This window comes from Trachypithecus francoisi, unplaced genomic scaffold, assembly GCF_009764315.1.
Source record: "Trachypithecus francoisi isolate TF-2019V2 unplaced genomic scaffold, Tfra_2.0 Lachesis_group6, whole genome shotgun sequence".
Classification (NCBI taxonomy): domain Eukaryota; kingdom Metazoa; phylum Chordata; class Mammalia; order Primates; family Cercopithecidae; genus Trachypithecus; species Trachypithecus francoisi.
This window is the reverse complement of record NW_022681471.1, coordinates 125,451,701-125,470,520: the sequence shown is the minus strand read 5'-3', so window position 1 is coordinate 125,470,520 and position 18,820 is coordinate 125,451,701. Positions and strand designations below refer to the sequence as shown.

Here is an 18,820-nt window from a genome sequence, read left to right as displayed (position 1 = left end):
GCCAAACGACCACTGTCATGATGACCAGTTTTGTGTTTTCAACTGTGGGTCCTGTGAACTGTACCAAAAGGACTGCTTGCATCTTGCCTCAGGAATGCCTCTTCAGATTCCCGAGGCAGACCTAATGATAGGAATATTCACATTACTGATTTAAAAATTTCAGAAATTTTAAAAGTGAAGTTGAAAGAGCAAGTCTTCTTGAAGCAATCCCGATGACGCAGATGGCTCCTTATTTTTAACTTAAGAGCACTTGTTCCAGAACTGTGCACAAACTGTAGCTGTTACCATAGAAACACTCTCAGTCCAGATAGGAACAAAACATTCGGTCCATCCAGTTTCTCTGCCTCTTAGTTTTTGTTGCCAGGATCAGTCCTGCTGTTCATCCGTTGTCGGGGATCAGTGTAGTGTTATGATTCCAGTTGAATTTGATCAATCACTTGGATTTTTTTCTTCATTTCTCAAATGACTTCGTATCTGGGTTTTAGGGGTGGGGCACAGTTGTGAGAAATAAGGAAAAGCATCTTTGCCACTACGGCTCTGTCTTCCCTATTCTGGTCAACGTGAAGAAGCCTGTAGACTCGCTGCTTTTTATTTGATGAAGTTACTCTCTGAAGATCTGTCTGTTGGAAAGGGAGAAGATGTCAGGGCTGGGAATCTGAGGACGGGGTGAGATATTGGTCTTATCCCAGATATTCTAGATTTAGACTTCTCAAACTTCTGACATAAAGAGTAGAATGGACGCTGGTTTAGTTCAATCAGCTGAAGTGATTTCATTGTCCATCTGACTTACATTTCAGCTGATGTTTTCTTTAACCTTGCTTTTTATTTAAATGGGTATTTACAACAAGAAAACTAAGAGAAAATGTAAGAAGTATCAAACCTGTAGCCATAATTGCAATCTGGAGGTATGAGGCTCTAAGCTGACACTGCGCCCTGGAATGTGCCATTGGGATCCCTGACGACTCATCACCGTGGGATGTCCGGAGTTCTGCTTGCTATTCCAGAAAGCAGCAGGATTTTAGGAACATGAAAAATGATATTGTAGACTGCAGATTTTTGGTATAAATTCAAGTAATTGGGGATTATTCTTGATATGCCTCAGAACTTTTTATTATTAAAAATGCATTGTTTTCCTATAAAAATGCAAATCGTATTTAAGATTTTCATGTGGGCCGGGCGCGGTGGCTCAAGCCTGTAATCCCAGCACTTTGGGAGGCCGAGACGGGCGGATCACGAGGTCAGGAGATCGAGACCATCCTGGCTAACATGGTGAAACCCCGTCTCTACTAAAAAATACAAAAAACTAGCCGGGCGACATGGCGGGCGCCTGTAGTCCCAGCTGCTTGGGAGGCTGAGGCAGGAGAATGGCGTAAACCCAGGAGGCGGAGCTTGCAGTGAGCTGAGACCCGGCCACTGCACTCCAGCCTGGGCGGCAGAGCGAGACTCCGTCTCAAAAAAAAAAAAAAAAAAAAAAAAAAAAGATTTTCATGTGAATTGTGAGAGTCTAAATAGTTTCTGCGGCGTAAATGCAGGTTTTCGTTCATGGTTTAATGGTGCCTGGGTTGTAACAGAAAAGTGTTAGGGCAAAAATCATAAGGGAAAAATGATTCATATTTTATGTCTGTCTACATTAGACCTGCTCAGGGAATAGAATTTGGGAATCACATAATAAATAAGAAACCTGCATGCTTGATTGAACATTTGCTTTCTTCACTATCAGGACACGGGGACATATATTTTAAGGCTTTTAAAGGCATTCGGGAGAGATTTTATAGGCCATAAAATTCATTACCCCTCAGAAATAAGAATCACTGAAGAATATAGTTGACTCACAGAAAAAGAAAATCCTCTCTAATTTTAAGCTGCTATTAGTTCTCTTTAAAAAAACTTGGGAAAGTTATTTTTTTTGCAAACTTTAACCATGACCTTGCTTTGCTTCCATGTATTTAATTTCACTGAAATGATATTTCAAAGAAAAGCCTTTCTGGAAATTGTTTTTCCTTTAATACCCAAAATTGGAACAACAGCACTCACAGGAGCGAGGCTGCAACCGGTGGATCAGCTGTTGGCATGGATGTAGAAGAAGGTGCACTGAAACTCAGTACATCTGTGTTTAGCCTGAGGCAGGAAGTCTGTTCCTTCAAGTAAACCTAACTACTAAAGATACTCCTTGCAGATGGCTCATTTCCGGCCCGTGGCAAGGTAGACAAGTCATACGGTTTTAAAGGCAGAGCCGTCTTGTCTGTCTCACAGGGACTTAAGAACAATCGATTGTTGAAGGAATCCTAGTGCTTTGGCTTCCAGTACAGACAGACAGACAGATGTGCCTCTCTCGACCTAGCTGAAGCAGGTCCCAAATGTTCACACCTACAACATGGGAACAAAGAAAGAAATTGAACTTTCCAATATATTCCAGTTTCTTCTAGATTCATATATAGCTCTGAAATGAAGATGAGATTGTTTGCATTGTTGCATTGTTTTGAAGTTTTATTAAACCCCACAATTCTTAGGCACAGAAATGTTTGCCTGGTGTTCAGCACAGCCCAAACATTTCCAGATGGGTTGCAAGAAGTCAGCCTCATCCAGATTTTATTTCTGCTGGAGAGGTCGCACCTTGCCATGCGTCCTTGCGTATTTTTCCTGCCACATGTGGGAAGTGGCAGGGCATGGTTTAATTTGGGCTGCTGCTCTGTTTTATGCCTGCAGCAGACAGGTCTTTTGAAACTTGCCCTTTGCCTCTCCTCCCTCCTATAATTCATTTTTTTCCTCATTCTTTTTTTTTCTGATAGTGCATATTACTTGAGATTTTCCTGGAAAGGGTGTGATTATCCGGAATTGGATCTTCGGTCACCTTCAGCAACTTGAATCCTAGCTGCTGAAGGTGTAGTAGCCTAGCAGCTGGCCGCTAACCTAGAGCTGGCAGACTCCAATGGAATCTTGATCTCTTCATATTTAAGGCTCAGAAAACTCAAAAGGAGTGCTTTGTAAAATACGTCTGTTTATATTATATGTATGATAATTAGTAGGAGTACAAAATGGTTGGGCAAAATTTAGCTGGGCTCAGATAGACTTTCCTGTGGATCAGATAAATGGAAATGAAAAAAAGTGTGAGGACACAGACTTGCTCATTGTTCTTCATCTTTTATATTTATTTCTTGTCTTGGTCTACTGTAGAATGTTCCAGAAATGTCATTGGGTATAATGTCTGATTTAGCACTGACTTATTTGTGGGTTTGCTTGGAGTATATTTTCCTTGGGCTTTGGGTATATGACTGCCATAAATTTTAATTACACTAATTAGACATAGGTGGACACTTAAGCCCAGTTGGATTCCTAGCCCTGTTCAGCTGCCTCTGTCATTAGTTTTTCTGGTGACATGGTTTGGCACCATCTTCCAACACATTTTCCGGAAATTAGTTTTAAGTTAGAAAATAACTTACCTAATAAAGCTACTGACATTCAACTAGTGTCTTTACCTTGTTGAAGTGGACTTGAGTAAAATGCATACATTTAAACTATAACTTGTGTACCCATTTCTTTCCTTAACTGTGGGTTTTCAGATTCGTTTGGTGGCTAGAGAGGGAGTCATTCCCAATCCTCATGAGTCCGTGTGCTCGTGTCTAGTTTAGGTGGAGCCTGACTTGGCACAGGGCTGGGTGGCAGGTTTTAACATGTGTGGCAATGCTAGTCAATTGGGGATATCCACATGGCTCATAGTGTAGAGAAAGATTCTGAGGTCTAGACCCAGAAGGTGGGAAGCTAGCCTTGATTAGTGCTGTGCACCATGGACACAGGAGGAGGCAGTCTCAGGAGCACCTCTGCCCTGCGTCTCCCTCGGAGGATGTAGGGCTATGTGTGCCTGCCACTTCCCTGTTCTCACAGCTCTTTGTGATCTCAGAGAAGTCTTTGGATTTTGTTTTTGGGTGAGTATGCCAAACTATGTCCTCCACAGCACGGGGTTCAGGTTGAGTTTGCCATTCCTAGTTTCTCCCTGGAAACATATCCCTCATCTTTAACCCTACTTAAAGGGCTTAAAACATTCTACTCTTACTTTTAAAGGATACTTTAAAAATACAGGCCACATCTGTTTCATTTAATCTGCATTCGACAGCACCTCATGACACAAAAAGTAATGCAGTCTGTTTGCCAAGCAAGCACTTGGAAATTTCGAGGCGTGGAAACTGATAGGAGCCTCTGTTTTTCCACCTTGAGGATTGTTGCGCTTTGCATCCACCCATATCATCTCTCACTAGCATCCACGCTCACAGGGCTGCCTCTCGTCCTCTCACATATTTGTAGGCGTGTTTGTTCACCGTGCCATGCACTCAGCTTTTGTCGAGTGCTCACTTGCTCTCTGAAAGGTGTTTTGAATTCATGTATGGCCAGCGGCTCTGGTGCAGGAAGGAGCACACAGAACCAGAAGACATGGAGCATGGGGCTTTGAAGGTCTTTCCTTCAGGAGGCCAGAGGATGAGTGCATTTCTCTCTTGTTATTTTGCTAAGGCGGCTGACAGTGGTTAGACACAACTGAGGAGGCGGGAAGCTGGCAGCATTTCTGGGGGTCCAGCATGCTGTTTAGCTACTGATGAGGGTGGGCAGAAGAAACAAGCAGACTCCCTCTTGCTCTAGGACAGTTTCATGTAGGAAATCAGGAGTCTGAGCCACTCAGAGTATGGGCATGTTGAGGGCTGCTGGCCTTTTTGTCAGTTATTGTCATCTCGAATCTCAGTCAGGAAAGGACTTCTGCACCATTTTTTAGGACCCATTGTTTCCAAATCCTTTTAAGTGTAAAGGTCGCTTGGTGCAATCATTTCACTACTTGTTTGGCAAAGGGAGTTGACAGAATCAGTGTGAGACGTGGAGATGGTGTGAAGATGGCGTTTTCGGTCGGCTGATGTCCTTGTTTCCTCCCTCTCTTGCAGGGTCGCCAACATCCAGCAGCAGCTGGCCCGGCTTGACAACGAGTCCTGGCCAGGCACGGCCGAGGCCGACAGGGACCGGCTGCAGCTCATCAAGGAGAAGGAGGCCCTGCTGCAGGAGCTTCAGCTCATCATCGCACAGCGCCGCTCCGCGGGAGATGTGGCCCGGCTGGAGGCGGAGCGGGAGCGCCTGGAGGAGGAGCTGCGGCGTGCACGGGCCACCTCCGCACAGGGCGCCACGGAGAGGTGGGTGGGGGTGACATAACCTCCAGCGGAAAGCCTGCTGGAAAAACTCCACGGGATGGCTTGTGTGTGGCTGGAGGGTGTTCCTGATGATCGCTTGGAGCCTCTCCTGCCTGGATGTTCCCTGGCCCAAGAGGGGTGTGCGGTGGGGGCACTGCCTTCTGTTCCCTGGGTCTCTGCAGCCTCTGCTCCAAAGCAGGAGGTGATTGACAAGGGGGAAGGAGGGAGGGAAGATGGCTGACCTCCACCTCCCCCCGTGTCCCACCCTTCCCAAAGCTGCTGCTGGGTGCTTTCACCTGCCTTTGTGGGACAGTGCCCTGAGCAGGCTATGGTCCTGCTCCGGCCGGGGCAGCTCTGTTGCATGGGGGAAGAATTCCCTGTTCCTGATGTGGTGAGCATGGTGGGTATCCACCTCCTGCTTTCCTCTCCGACTTGGATTTCTAGCCAGGAGGGCCTGCTCTTCTCTGGCATTGGGAAGCTGGCCACCTGTCATGGGTCTGCCCTGAGGCTCCTTCACCACGCAGGACATGCAAAGCCAGCAAGGTGGCTTTGGTATTGGGCGGCACTGAGTCATTCCGCCTTTCCTCGTGCGCCATGTGTCCTGGTTTCCATTCGCTGTGTGAGATTGCAGATTGTGTCAAAGGCTGGGCCTGCTTTCCACACTTAACAGCAGTTTCTCTGTGGCTGTCAGCTGGGCTTTGGAGAGCAGCCCCTCCCCAACATGTTAAGGTCTTGCCCCCTTGAGCTCACATGAACAGCTCCACAGACTCTAATAGACGCTTGGATGATTCGACCTGTTCAGATGCTCTTACTCCTATTTCACGATGGTTGTCTGTATTGTTGGGCGTCCTTTCTGCTTGGATGTTCAGGGTCATTTTCATAGGAGACAAGTCTGTGGCTTGGCACGAGGGACTCACGGCAGCCTCAGAGGAAGCGGTGGTGTTTGGAGAGTTGAGCTCAGAGTCCTAGGCAGTGAATTTCATTTTGCCTGAGATGGTGGCATGCCACCCGGAATCAACCGCGAGGAGAATCTGAATGTGAAAGGAACTGTGCTGCTGAAGTTTTCTACTGTGCTCTTGCACGGCTGCGTTTGTTTTCACCTAACCATTTCCTTCTGTTCCCCCCCTGATATTCTCATATGTGTTTTCTGCATAGGAGGGCCTGGGAGTTCCTGTTGCTTCTCTGTGAAGGGGGATGGACTTGGCCCCACAAATGCCACCTGCATCTTAGGGCCCCACACTCACACTCCCTTGACTGTGGCTGCTGTCACCACGTGGAAATCCAGCACACCTGAGTGCTGTGGCCCCTGAGTACGTCTGCAGCCCTCCATGGAGCCAGTGTTAGCCCTGATGCCTGGGTTCAAGGGCGGGGATAGCAAAGCCGGACCAGCTTTGACTCACATGGGGGTCTCACGTGGGACTCAGCCCGGGTGCTGAGTCCTGGGGCTCAGAGCCCTCGATCAGGACCTAATCGCCCCGAGTGCGTTTCCTGAATTTGCCACTAAATGACCTTGGCCGGAAAAGCACATCCACATGTGCTAAGCACTTGCACGCACATTGCATGGGGGTGGGGCTCTTGTAGCTCTGGGCCTTCTGTGCTGGTGCACACAGGGCCCATTTCTCCACGCCACCTCCCTTCATTGGAGGGGTGCTTGCAGTTTGCAAGCATGGGGCCACATGGTAGGAGGCTTCCCCCAGCACAGGCTGGCAGCGTTAGGAGACCTGGCGTGGGCCAGGTACAGAGAGAGAGTGAGGTTGGTGCCTTAAGGCTGAGCTGTGCCAGCTGTGGAACTGGGCCCAGTCTGCCTGTCTCACCTGCAGTGTCATCAGCAGCAAATGGGAGGCATGTGCTGGGCTGGGGGTGTCATCCGGGGAAGAAAGAGAGAGATGCGCACCTCCTTCAGGCCTCCCGCCACGGCAGATGATACATGGGGCGGCCTCCCAGCTGCTCAGAGCCAGCATCTCCCGAGGGAGCTGGTGCACGTCTCCTGGGCTGAGGGAGCAGAATTGAGGTGAAGGACACATACCCTAGATAATCTCGGATGGCTCCTGTCAACACTTGCGACATCGTTTGTTATTTTAGCTTGCTCGTGTTAGTGTGTGGCAGGCATTTATACAAGATGCTGATGTTCAACAGAGAACCCCATGGCTCTATTGCAAGATGCCTGCCATCCTGAAAAATTCTCTTTCCAAGGATGACGGCTTTTATTATAGGGGTGATTCAAAAGGAAAGATCTATCAAAAAGCAAAAATTTGGTTCTGCCGAACCTGAAGTCACATTTTCCTTTGTTATAATTTAATGACATTTTTACAATACAGTACTTTATGTAAAGTAAATAAAGACAGTAAATTAGACTTTATATTTTCTTAATCTGTTAGGTTACTTTTCTACTCCTTTTCATAGCAGTGGTAAATATTCTTTGAAGTTCGTTTCCTTTGAACTGGGGACACAAGGCTATGTGCTTTAGGAGTTGGGCCCTGGCCAGTTTTCTGCCAGGAAACTATATCCCCTTTTCTTTTTGTTGAAAAAAATATGTACAGAAGTCAGGCAAATGTCTGATTCTCATTTTAGCAGTTTATGTCCCAGCTAGTTTTTAGGTGTCTCAGTTATTGCCAGCGTGGCCCCTGTTTGGTAAGGAAGTTACATTTTTAGTCATCTGCAACTTTCAGAATAACCAGCATAAAATTAGACTGCACATGTGGGCACTCATGGGCACTTGTGTGTGATCTTGTATGCAGATGCGCTGTCTCTTGCATGCTCCAATATGCACCTGTTTGTATAATGACAAATGTGTTGTACTGGATAGAAGGGGGGATTTGATCTAAAATTTTTTCACTACAGATAAAACATCTGAAAATAAGTCATGACTAAAGACAGTCTAAAACTGAGCCACACATATGAATGTTTCTGTATGTCATATGTGTGAAAACAGAGCTGGAATGCGCCGATAGATTTAGCAATGGGTTGGAAATTCTACCCTGGTCACTCAAGAGTGGAGCCAGTTTTCAGTAAGAACTCAATTTAGATTCTATTAATTTGGGATTTGAGCTAATAGAATTCAGGTTGGGTTAGAATTTCTGAAAAGCATTAAGAAAAAAGTTAATAGCCTTGGACCAGGCTTGGGTAAATTCCCTACAACAAATTGCTTCCTGGGGCTAGTCACTGTTTGCCGCCGGATACGCTCTGCTGGTGTCGTCTCTGTCCCTGGAGTCCTCTGTGACTTAATAGTGTCCCCGTGCTTGTGAGAGTGGGTTCCAAGTTACAACTCCAAAGCCCAGTGAGTGGTGTATTTTGAACTCCCTTTTAAACTCCCTTTTAAAACTCTTGGCTCTCCATCTCCTGAAAAAGATGGGGTTTTTGAGGATTTCGCCCTTGATAAGCGTTAGGTAGGATGTGAGTATCATAGAAAATTGGGGAAATGTTTTTCAGTAGTAAAGGAAATGCCTGTTTGTTGGTAATGTGCCTTGGCTTTGGAGTCAAGCCAGCCTGACCGAGCTTTGAACTTGCGTAGCAGAGGCAAGTTACTTTCTATGAGTTTCCTCATCTGTAAAGCAGGGATAGAATCCAAAGACCCGTAAGGAATGAGGCAGTGCATACAAAGCAGTGTGCCTTTCTATAAGCCCCTCAGTGGAACTTCAGAATTGCTTTTTAAAAGTTACTTTCATTTGTACAAGCTATCAAAACATTTTCCTTAAAAACTAAAATATTATAGGTAAGTGTAATCTTAGAAAATTCTACTCAAGAGTTTATTACGGCTGTTCTCAAACATTTTGGTCTCAGAACCTCCTTCCAATGTTAAAATGCTAAGGATCCCAAAGAGCTTTTGTTTATATATTTTTTAAAAAGTTCCTTTTTCTAATTGTTTTGTTTTTCCTTTTTCCCCCACCCAGGGACCTATCAGTGTTTATGTGGATTTTTATCTGTCAGTATTTACTAATTTAGAAGTTAGCCCTGGGAAATTTTTTAAATATTTATTTATTGAAGATAACAATAGGCTGGGCACAGTGGCTCACGCCTGTAATTCCAGCACTTTGAGAGGCCAAGGCAGGGGGATTACTTTAGTTCAGGAGTTCGAGACCAGCCTAGGCTACATGACAAAAGCTTATCTTTACAAAAAATACAAAAGTTATCCGGGTGTGGTGGCACATGCCTGTGTTCCCAGCTACTTGGGAGCCTGAGGTGGGAGGATGGCTTGAGCCCAGGAGGTGGAGGTTGCAGTGAGCTCTGATCACACCACTGCACTCCAGCCTGCACAACAGAGCAAGACCCCATCTCAAAAAATAAAAAAAGACAATAAAAACCCTATTATGTGTTAATATTAGTAACATTTTTATGACTGATAACTTTTTTGAAACAAACTTATAGTGAGGAGAGTGGTATTATTTGCCCTTGCTACCCATCTCTTTAGCGTCTGACTGGCTAGAAGGCAGCTGCTTTGGTCATTGGCACATTTGGCCTGTTGAGATAGGATCATTTTGAGTGAATACGTGAAGACTATCTAGCTGCCTACTGATAGGCCATTGGAAAGAGGGGACCTCATAGGATCCCTGAAAGAGTTTCGGGGATCCACAGGGGTCTTTGGATCATGCTTTGGAAACCACTGGTTTTAATATATGATATTGAACTTGAAAGTGGGTTGTGTCGTGGCTCCATTTAGGACAATGCTTGTACTCTCTTGCCAACTGACCTCTGCATGGCACCATTTGGAATTTTGTTTGCATCAAGAGAAACAAAGGCTCGTCAGAATTTATGGTATGTGGTTGAAACTTGTAAACAAACTCAGAATGGTTTGTCTTCGTTATCCTAAGTTGGTGGCGCATCTGTTTCCTTTATGGGTGATAGCAGCTCTTTGTCGATCACGCGTCATTTGCCGTACATTATTTTATCTACGCAGCATCAGTTCACTGAGCTGGAGATTGTGGACGCCATTTTTACAGGTAATGAAACTAAGGGCTCAGAGAGGGTGAGACATTTGCCTAAGGCCACACAGCTTGTGAGTGACTGGCCAGGGGGGATTCTCTGAATCCCAGGCTGCCGTCGGACACCGTGTCTGGTTTCCTCTCACTCCCACCTAACCAAGCTCTTTAAACCCCTTCGGCATGTCCCCTTCCCTGTTGGTGGAAAGAGGAAGTATTAAAGGGGCCTACTGTGGCCACACATCACAGTGTCATTTCGATTTGTAAACCAGGAGTGTTTCCTTCTAGAGGCAACATATTTATTCTTGGACTTGTCCAACAACTGTTGATTGAGTGCCGATCCATGGTAGTCTCGATTCTAGGTGGTGGGCTTACTGTAGTAGGAACAAATTTACTAAGTAGAAAAAAGTAGAAGGAAGGAAAACAAAAATACCTCCAACCCCATGACCTGGAGATGGCCACAGCTGCTATTTTGTTTGATTTGCTTCTAATGTTTTAACTGTATAGATCTTACAATGATATTTGTTCTTCTCTAGAAGGTGGCCTAGTATGAGGGAATCTGATTTGTTCCAAGGAATTTCAACAGATGACTGCGTGCTCTGCATTTGAGCTCATCTGCTGGTTATCTGTCCTTCTGCTCACCTACTCCTCCTCCCATCCATCCAAGCAGCCATCCCCAGCCACCCACCCAGCCAGCCATCTAGCCACCCACCCACCCACCCATCCAGCCACTCGTCCAGCCACCTACCCAGCCGTCCACCCACACACCCACCCACAACCACCCATCCAGCCACCACCCATCTGTCCACCTGTACCTCACCCACCCAGCCACACATTGACCCATCCCTGTGCCCACTCCTCCTCTCACGCATCCCCTCCCCCGTGCACTGTGCCTGGAGCTTCCACAGAGGAGCAGGCACTGCTCAGGGTGCCAGTATTTTTCAGATGGGACCAAAGCAGTCTCTGTGATCTTGGCACTTGTGACCTGGGTGCTTTTAGAATGGGTGGTCATTGCAACCTAATTCAGCTGGGAGGAATTGATAGTGCAATGTCTTGTTATGAAAATATTCTCCCTGTCTTTGAAATGTACTAATCGACTGTTTTCTTACCTACAGGATTTTGCTTCAGGAAAAAAGGAATTGTCTACTTATGCAGCTGGAAGAAGCCACCCGCTTAACATCCTACCTCCAGTCCCAGTTAAAAAGGTAGGTTACTTTCAAGAGAAAACGGTATTTGATCATCGTGTTCCAATGACTGGTACATGAACTTGTTTCTTGTAGCTCGTTTTTCTCCTACTGGAGCTTGACCTGAAGTGTTGTTAACAGAGAATGGATACATTATATTTTTAATATGCTACTACTGTATGACTCAAGGAATATGGAGAGAACCACATTTGGCTTCAGGGTAAATAAGAGGCGTGAAGTCAAATGTATTCAAGGATTTTGTAACCTAATTAACAGCTTCAGAAGTGTACATCTATACACGTGCACATTTTTATTTTATTTTTTAAAAAGCATATGCATTTTTTAAGCTAGTAAGATTTGGCTGCTCAGAATGGCCCTGCGCACATTTCCTCATCTCTTACCGTAGGGTAGAGCGTAATGTCAGGGCCTCAGATGTGTCATTTTCTCAGATATTCCTCCTAACAATGCCCAGGTGGGAACTGTTCTCACCTCAGCCCCAGTGAGCCCATGGGAGCCCAGAGGGGGTGAATGGCTTGAGCAAGTGTACCTGGCTAGTATGCGTTCCAGCCGGGACTGGGACTGGGACTTGGGCACGGGTCTCTGCTGTTGCCCACTGCTCTCTGCCGCCCTTTCTGTGCTCACAGGGTAAGAAAGGGTGGCTGCCCTGCCATCTCAGATGGCTATGCTGTCTCATTTCAGCCTGTGTGCCAGCACCCTGACGGTGTCCTCGGGGAGCAGCCGCGGGTCCCTGGCCTCCAGCCGCGGGTCTCTGGCCTCCAGCCGAGGCTCCCTGAGCTCGGTCAGCTTCACGGACATCTACGGCCTCCCGCAGTACGAGAAGCCCGACGCTGAGGCCGGCCAGCTTCTACGCTTCGACCTCATTCCCTTCGACTCGCTGGGGCGAGAAGCCCCCTTTACAGAGCCGGCAGGCCCCTCGGGCTTCCACAAGCAGAGGCGGTCCCTGGACACACCCCAGTCCCTGGCGTCGCTGTCCTCCCGCTCCTCCCTATCCTCGCTGTCGCCCCCAAGCTCGCCCCTGGATACTCCCTTCCTCCCTGCCTCACGGGACTCACCGCTGGCGCAGCTGGCAGACAGCTGTGAGGGGCCAGGCCTGGGTGCCCTGGACAGATTGCGGGCGCATGCTTCGGCTTTGGGGGATGAAGACTTACCAGGCATGGCGGCCCTTCAGCCACACGGGGTCCCTGGGGACGGGGAAGGGCCGCACGAGCCAGGACCCCCACCAGCCAGCGCTCCTGTGGGTGGAAGTAAGTGCAGATGCGGCCTCCTGTGGGGCGAGGGTTACCTGCAGGGAGGAAACCACGGGGGGCCAGAGTGAGGACCGCTGGCTTTCCAGGTCCATGGTGAGCTTTACATTTAGGAATGTTGATGTCATCGGGAAGAGCACACACCTGCCCTTTCTGGCCTGTGTTGGGGAAAGATCATTGAAATTGACAAAGTTGTCTTTCCTAGGTACTTGGCTTGTTTTCAAAAAATACTTAATTGTTCAAAACTAGGGTAAGAACCACACAGTCTTCCACGTTCAGAGGCTGCTAGAGATGTACTAGGGCCTTCATGACCTTTGCAGCATGTGTGCCGAGATGGAACCATCCGTGTGTGCCTGCCTGAGACCATTATGCCAACTGGTGTCTGCTTGTAGCTAGTGGAATCTCGACTTCTTTTGTTGCTTTGACATCTCTTTATCTTTTATAGTTCTCAAGAACATAATTCTATCAAATGTGGAAGTGAAAATAATTGTGTAATTTCAAAAGACATGCCCGTAAGTATCAGTCATTTCTACTGAATCAGTTTCTCTGGTGGTTCTTCAAATGGAGAAACACAGAGCTCCGTGGCGCCTCGTCCGTTCAGTTGGTGTTGGTTCAGCTCCTCCTTGGAGCCAGGTCCTTCAGCATGTAGCCTGCTTGGAAGACCAAACTCCTATTAAAGGGAATATTGACCCCATGTGCTTTTCTGAGCCAACCCATGGCAACTTTATCTTCCTTTGGTTTTAAAGAGGATCAAGAACAAGGTCTCCCATTCCTGAAGTTCAGCACATTTAATTGACTTTTATTTGCACAGCAAAAATGTTTTAAATATTCCGTTTAGGCAAGCACTAGATAATTTGTGCAGCATAGTGGATCTGCGCCAGGGGTGTTTTTGCCTCCTGCCCCTGGGGAACACTTGGCAATGTCTGGAAACAGTTTTGGTTGTCACAACTAGGGGATGGGAGATGCTCCTGGCATCTGGCGAGTGTAGGCCAGGGATGCTGCTAAGCACCCTACCACGTACAGGGCAGCACCCCCCCAGCCTTGAGAATGGTCCAGCCCCAAATGTCAAGAGGGCTGAGGCTGAGAAACCCCAGTCATGTACTATGCAGTATTTATGTGGCAAAGGGTAGAAATAAAACTAGAGAGCAGAACCAGTGTGGTGCAGTGGCAACAGCTTCAGGCTAGCACCTGGGAGACCAAGCTTTTGTTGCCTGCCCCGCCCACTTCTAGCTGTGTGACCTTGAACACATACCTGGACTGAGTCGCACTTTTTCCACCCTTGAATGCAGTGATCTTTGTAACCCGTTCCATTCATCACCATTCTATTACCCAAGAGATAGATAGATTGGTAGATGAATGGATAGGTTGATCACTCTATAAAATAGTAGTCTGTTGGCATTTATGTGTGTAACCAGAGGCCGTCATGTTCTGAGACTGCCCCATGGCTTTTTGGCATCTCTATTTTGGTGTCTGCCCCTGTGTTTGCAAACACACTTTGGTATGCCCAGATATATTGTTTCTGAAATCCATATATGCAGGTATCCTTCATTTGCTTTGTTCCTCTTTATAACCACAGATTGATTGCTCCATGTTTATTCCGTTCAGTCAAAAAATAATATCCAATTAGGACGTTTTTCTTAGTCTCCCTCCTCTCTCCCACCACCTTCTCCTTAAGGGATGGAGATTCCGAATGTCGGTCTACTTAGGCATAAAATCTGCACAAGGCCCAAGGGCCACTTTGGGCCAGAGGAAAGACAGAGTGGGAGGGAGAAGGGCTGACTTAATTTCACATCCTGATTTCTTTATTTTTCCTTCGCTTTCCCTTGGCAGATGCTATAATGGTTGAAACTTCTTAGATTGGGAATTATTTGCTTACGTGTGTAGACACTGCCATCTCGTGGTGGAGTCATAGCGCATTAGTGATTATTTCTTGTGTTACACTGCCATCTTGTGGCGGAATCTTACATGACACCACCGATGATTCCTGACGGACACTGCCATCTGGTGGTAGATTCTTATATGACATCGGTGGTGGATTCTTGGGCGACACTGCCGCCTAGCGGTACCTTTTATGATACTGCCATCTGGTGGTGGTTTTATATATTACATATATTTCGTTGTTCCAAGGACACATTAATTTGTGTCCTTAGAAACTTGAAATGAGGGCCGGATTGGGTAGCCAGCTTCAGGCATGGACACAGGGGGGCGCCTCGCCTCCCTGCCCCATCATGTATCAGCTGTGCTTGAAACATTGCGGTCTAAGTTTGGCCCCAGCAAGTCTTAGTAAGACAAAATTTTTGTAAGCTAAAAAATCAAATTGTCCAAACTTGCAAACCAGCCTCTGAATGATTTTTTCCTTGTGTTTTCAATCAATCAGAGGAAACAGAAGGCAGGTCAGAGGAGTGGGGCAATACACTGATCTTTCATACTATTTACGTTTTTGTTACAGTTTTGTCTTCCCTGGATTTTAGAAGTCAAACGTGTTGTGATTATGAAATACTTAGCTATTTTTATCTACCCTTAGTATTTGCTAATCAAAACCCATGAAAATCTTGACTTTGCTCATCTATTTGTTGATGCTTTTACGATATTGATACTCCGTTTAATGTTGTTGGCTTAAATTCTCCAGTGTTTTCACTTTGTGCTTTTTTTTTTTTTTTTTTTTTAATCTCTTCTCATGCGGCTCGACAGAAGTGCTCACTGTAAGTGGCCTTGGGAGTCCCCTCGCTCAGTGTTGTTGCTCAGCCCCAGGCACACCTTTGTGCTGTGAATGGACGTGTTCAGGATGGCTGGGGTGTGGCCAAGGAGGGTTATCTTATAGCTGTGCTTCAACGCAACTGAGCAATTGGCCTTATCGTTATCTCATTGTTAATATTCATGGCAGCTACTAAAGCTGTTTAAGAACTTTCCTAGAAGCTTTCACTGTTCATTCCCTGTATGTGTTTGTTTCTGGAATGTAATGGTGTTCATTGCTGTCATATGCCACCTGGCAGCTTTGCTGTGCTGTGGTTTTTACTATATTTTCTTCCTTTTTACCAAGCAGTGTTCACATCCTTGGCTCTTACTGTCTGTCTGTCTGTCTTGAATGATGAAAAGGAGTAAAGAGATTTTCACATGAACACGGGGAAGATTTGACCCTTGTCTCCCTAGCACTGCTCCTGAGGGTCCACCTCTGTGCCTTGAAGCCCCAGGGCAGGCGTCCAGGGTGTGGAGCGTGGAGTCTGTGCTTTTTCTCAGCCGGGGCAGTTGCTGATGGGACTTGATCCTGGCAATTCCTACTTCCACCTACCCTGTGGGTCCGGTGACTCAGCCTGGGCTTCGAGGATTAGCTCCTTCATTTCTTTCCTCTCTGCATTGACTTCTATGGCAATGATGAGAGGGAAACATGGCCAGACTTGTGCCCTGGGCTGGGGTGGTTGCAGGTGCTTAGGCTCGTTACCTGGTGCTGTTTCCTTGCAGGCATCTACAGTTGGGTCTGGGGACTGCACGTGTCAGGGCTGGGAATGCAAATGGTAGTGGTAGTTTCCTTTGCTTGGGATTGATGCAGTGGATGGGGGGGCTTCCATTTGCAGTTGAGGGCCAGGTGTTTGGGTTCTTCCATGTGGCAGGGATAAAGAGGAGAGCCGCCCTCTGGAGTCCTGAGCTGTCTGAGAGGCAGTGCCTCTGGCCACCCCAGGATGGAGGCCGGCTTCCAGCCCTGGCTGATGGGGGAGAAGCAGCAAATTCCCCAGACGTGGTATGGCAGACCTTTGGAAGTTTCACTTGGCCTCCACTTGACCTCGCGAGGCCAAAGGCCACAGCCCCATGTGTTCCATGTGCTGTTGAACATGTTTGTATTTCATTGATATGGATGATAATTTGGTTGAAAGGAGAGATGGTCACCAGTGGACTCAGTTTAGGAAGGCACAAAGGTCAACACTTTCCGTTTCTAGAACTTAGCCAAAGAAAAGTGCGGAGATAGAAGTGGGAGCTGGCTTTGAGTGGTGGTGAAGTGCCCAGGTGGGGCTTCCAATTTGATTCCATGTTCCAGCGGAGCACACCCTCCAGAAAATAGACTCCTGGGCTCACAGTTGCATTTAGCGCAGGAAGATTATATACCCGTTTGTATTGGTTTTGTTAAAAGGAAGTTATTGCTATGAGGAAATGGGTAGAAATGGCTGATGAAATGTTAAAAGGAAACATTTCAATGGCTATTTTTGGCTCTTGAGTAAAATAGATGTGAAAGATAAAAATAAGCAGCCCAGGAATACTAGCGTGCTAACCCAGAAGGGCGGCTGGGAAGGCTCCTGCCTGCGGTCACTGAGACAGCCAGGCTTGAGCCCCAGCTTCCTCCCCTGGGGCCACAGGCCTCCCAGGTGGCATTTTCAGAGGATGAGTGTGGGTTCCACTGTGTCCTCTGCTTTGAAGGTTGCTAATTTTTCTAGAGTTTATTTGGATAATTAAAATGTTTTTTTCCTGAGTATAAAAGCAGTATTTGTTGTATGAAACATGGGAAATACCCGACAGCATAAAGAAGGCAGTGAAAACCGTGACCTCTTGGCGAGCACTGCTGCTGTTCCCATCGGGCTAATGCTGCTTTCCTGTCTCGTGAGCGTGAGCGGCTTTCGGAAGGCGCCATTTGAGGGGCTTCTCATCATCGTCTTATGTTCTGTGTGCTCATTAAGGGGGTGGAAATAGATTTATGAATCCAAGAGGTAGCCAGAAGTTCATTTCTTCAGTTTTCCAATATGAAAAACTACTAGAGCGCAGCATGTCTCTGTGTGTGCGTGTCCCAGCGAGTCTCTGGAACACTCAGTGACGTAGTGTGTGCTCCAGCGTCAAGGACCCCGGTCCCCGGTGCTGTTATTTCCTGACCCTGTGTGTGTCCCTTACTTGCAGCAGTGACTCTTCGAGAAGACAGTGCCAAGAGGTTGGAGAGGAGGGCACGCCGCATCTCTGCATGCCTGTCGGATTATTCACTAGCCAGCGACAGTGGGGTGTTTGAACCTCTAACCAAAAGGTGTGAAGCCAGTCTTACTATTTCCTTCTTCCTACGCAGAATCACCTGTGTTACTGGCAATCACAAAAAGATTCCGTACTGAAACTTTCATACATTGACACTTTATTTTTCCAGGGGTAGGATATTTTTCTAGCTTCTTTCACCTTTGGGTGATTGGGTTTTAGAAAGAAGTCTTTCTCCCTGACCCTCGGGGCCTAAGGCTTGGGTCTGATGGAGCTCAAAAAGGAGAATCAGTGTATGGGAGAGCCCTGCTTTGCTGGAAAGAACATTCATTCATTAGAAATGAATTTCCTCCCTCCCTCCCTTCTTGTTTTCTTAGCTATAGGAATGGTTTCACAATGACAGCACCTTTTGGAATTCCATGCTTTATTTTGATCGGGCATCTTTGATGTCATTATTTTTTCATACAATTTAAGTATCACATGTAGTTTTGAAAGGTGTGCAAAGTTACTTTCTTCTTTTATTTCTTGTTTGTTTGTTTGTTTGTTTGAGACAGGCTCTTGCTGTTGCCCAGGGTGGAGTGCAGTGGTGCAATCATAGCTCACTGCAGCCTCCAACTCTTGGGCTCAAGCAATTCTCCCACTTCAGCCCCACAGGTATCTGGGATTACAGGCATACACCACCGTGCCTGGCTAATTTTTGTATTTTTAGTAGAGATGGGGTTTCATCATGTTGCCCAGGCTGGTCTTGAACTCCTGAGCTCAAGTGATCGGCCCACCTCCGCCTCCCCAAAGTGTTGGGATTATAGATCTACTCCTCCACACTTGGCTAACTTTTGTATTTTTAATAGAGACAGGGTTTCACAATGTTGGCCAGGCTGGTCTTGAACTCCTGGCTTCAGTGATCCACCCGCCTCAGCCTCCCAAAGTGCTGGGATTACAGACATGAGCCATCGTGCCCAGCTGCAAAGTTATTTTCCTAAAACAAGAACAACATAAAAAAGAAATAGGCTGGGCACAGTGGCTCACGCCTTAATCCCAGCACTTTGGGAGGCTGAGGTGGGCGGATCACCTGAGGTCAGACGTTCAAGACCAGCCTGGCCAACATGGTGAAGTCCTGCCTCTACTAAAAATACAAAAATTAGCTGGGCGTGGTGGCCGGTGCCTGTAGTCCCAGCTACTGGGGAGGCTGAGGCAGGAGAATTGCTTGAGCCCAGCAGGCGGAGGTTGCAATGAGCCGAGATTGCACCAGTGCACTCCAGCCTGGGCCACAGAGCCAGACTCTGTCTCAGAAACAAAACAAAATAAAACAACAACAACAAAAAACCCAGCAGTTTGTAGGCAGGTACCCAGTA

General features: G+C 47.0%; 1 protein-coding gene across 2 annotated transcripts in view; it reads left to right on the top strand.

The window, feature by feature from the left end:
- WWC3 (WWC family member 3) overlaps positions 1-18,820 on the top strand; it is a 128,293-nt gene that overhangs the window by 89,464 nt on the left and 20,009 nt on the right. For both annotated transcript variants that reach the window (XM_033202127.1, XM_033202126.1), the window contains exons 9-12: positions 4,923-5,165; positions 11,194-11,283; positions 11,962-12,527; positions 17,406-17,526. In XM_033202127.1, coding sequence (XP_033058018.1) covers positions 4,923-5,165; positions 11,194-11,283; positions 11,962-12,527; positions 17,406-17,526 — 1,020 coding nt within the window. The remainder of the gene's footprint in view (positions 1-4,922; positions 5,166-11,193; positions 11,284-11,961; positions 12,528-17,405; positions 17,527-18,820) is intronic.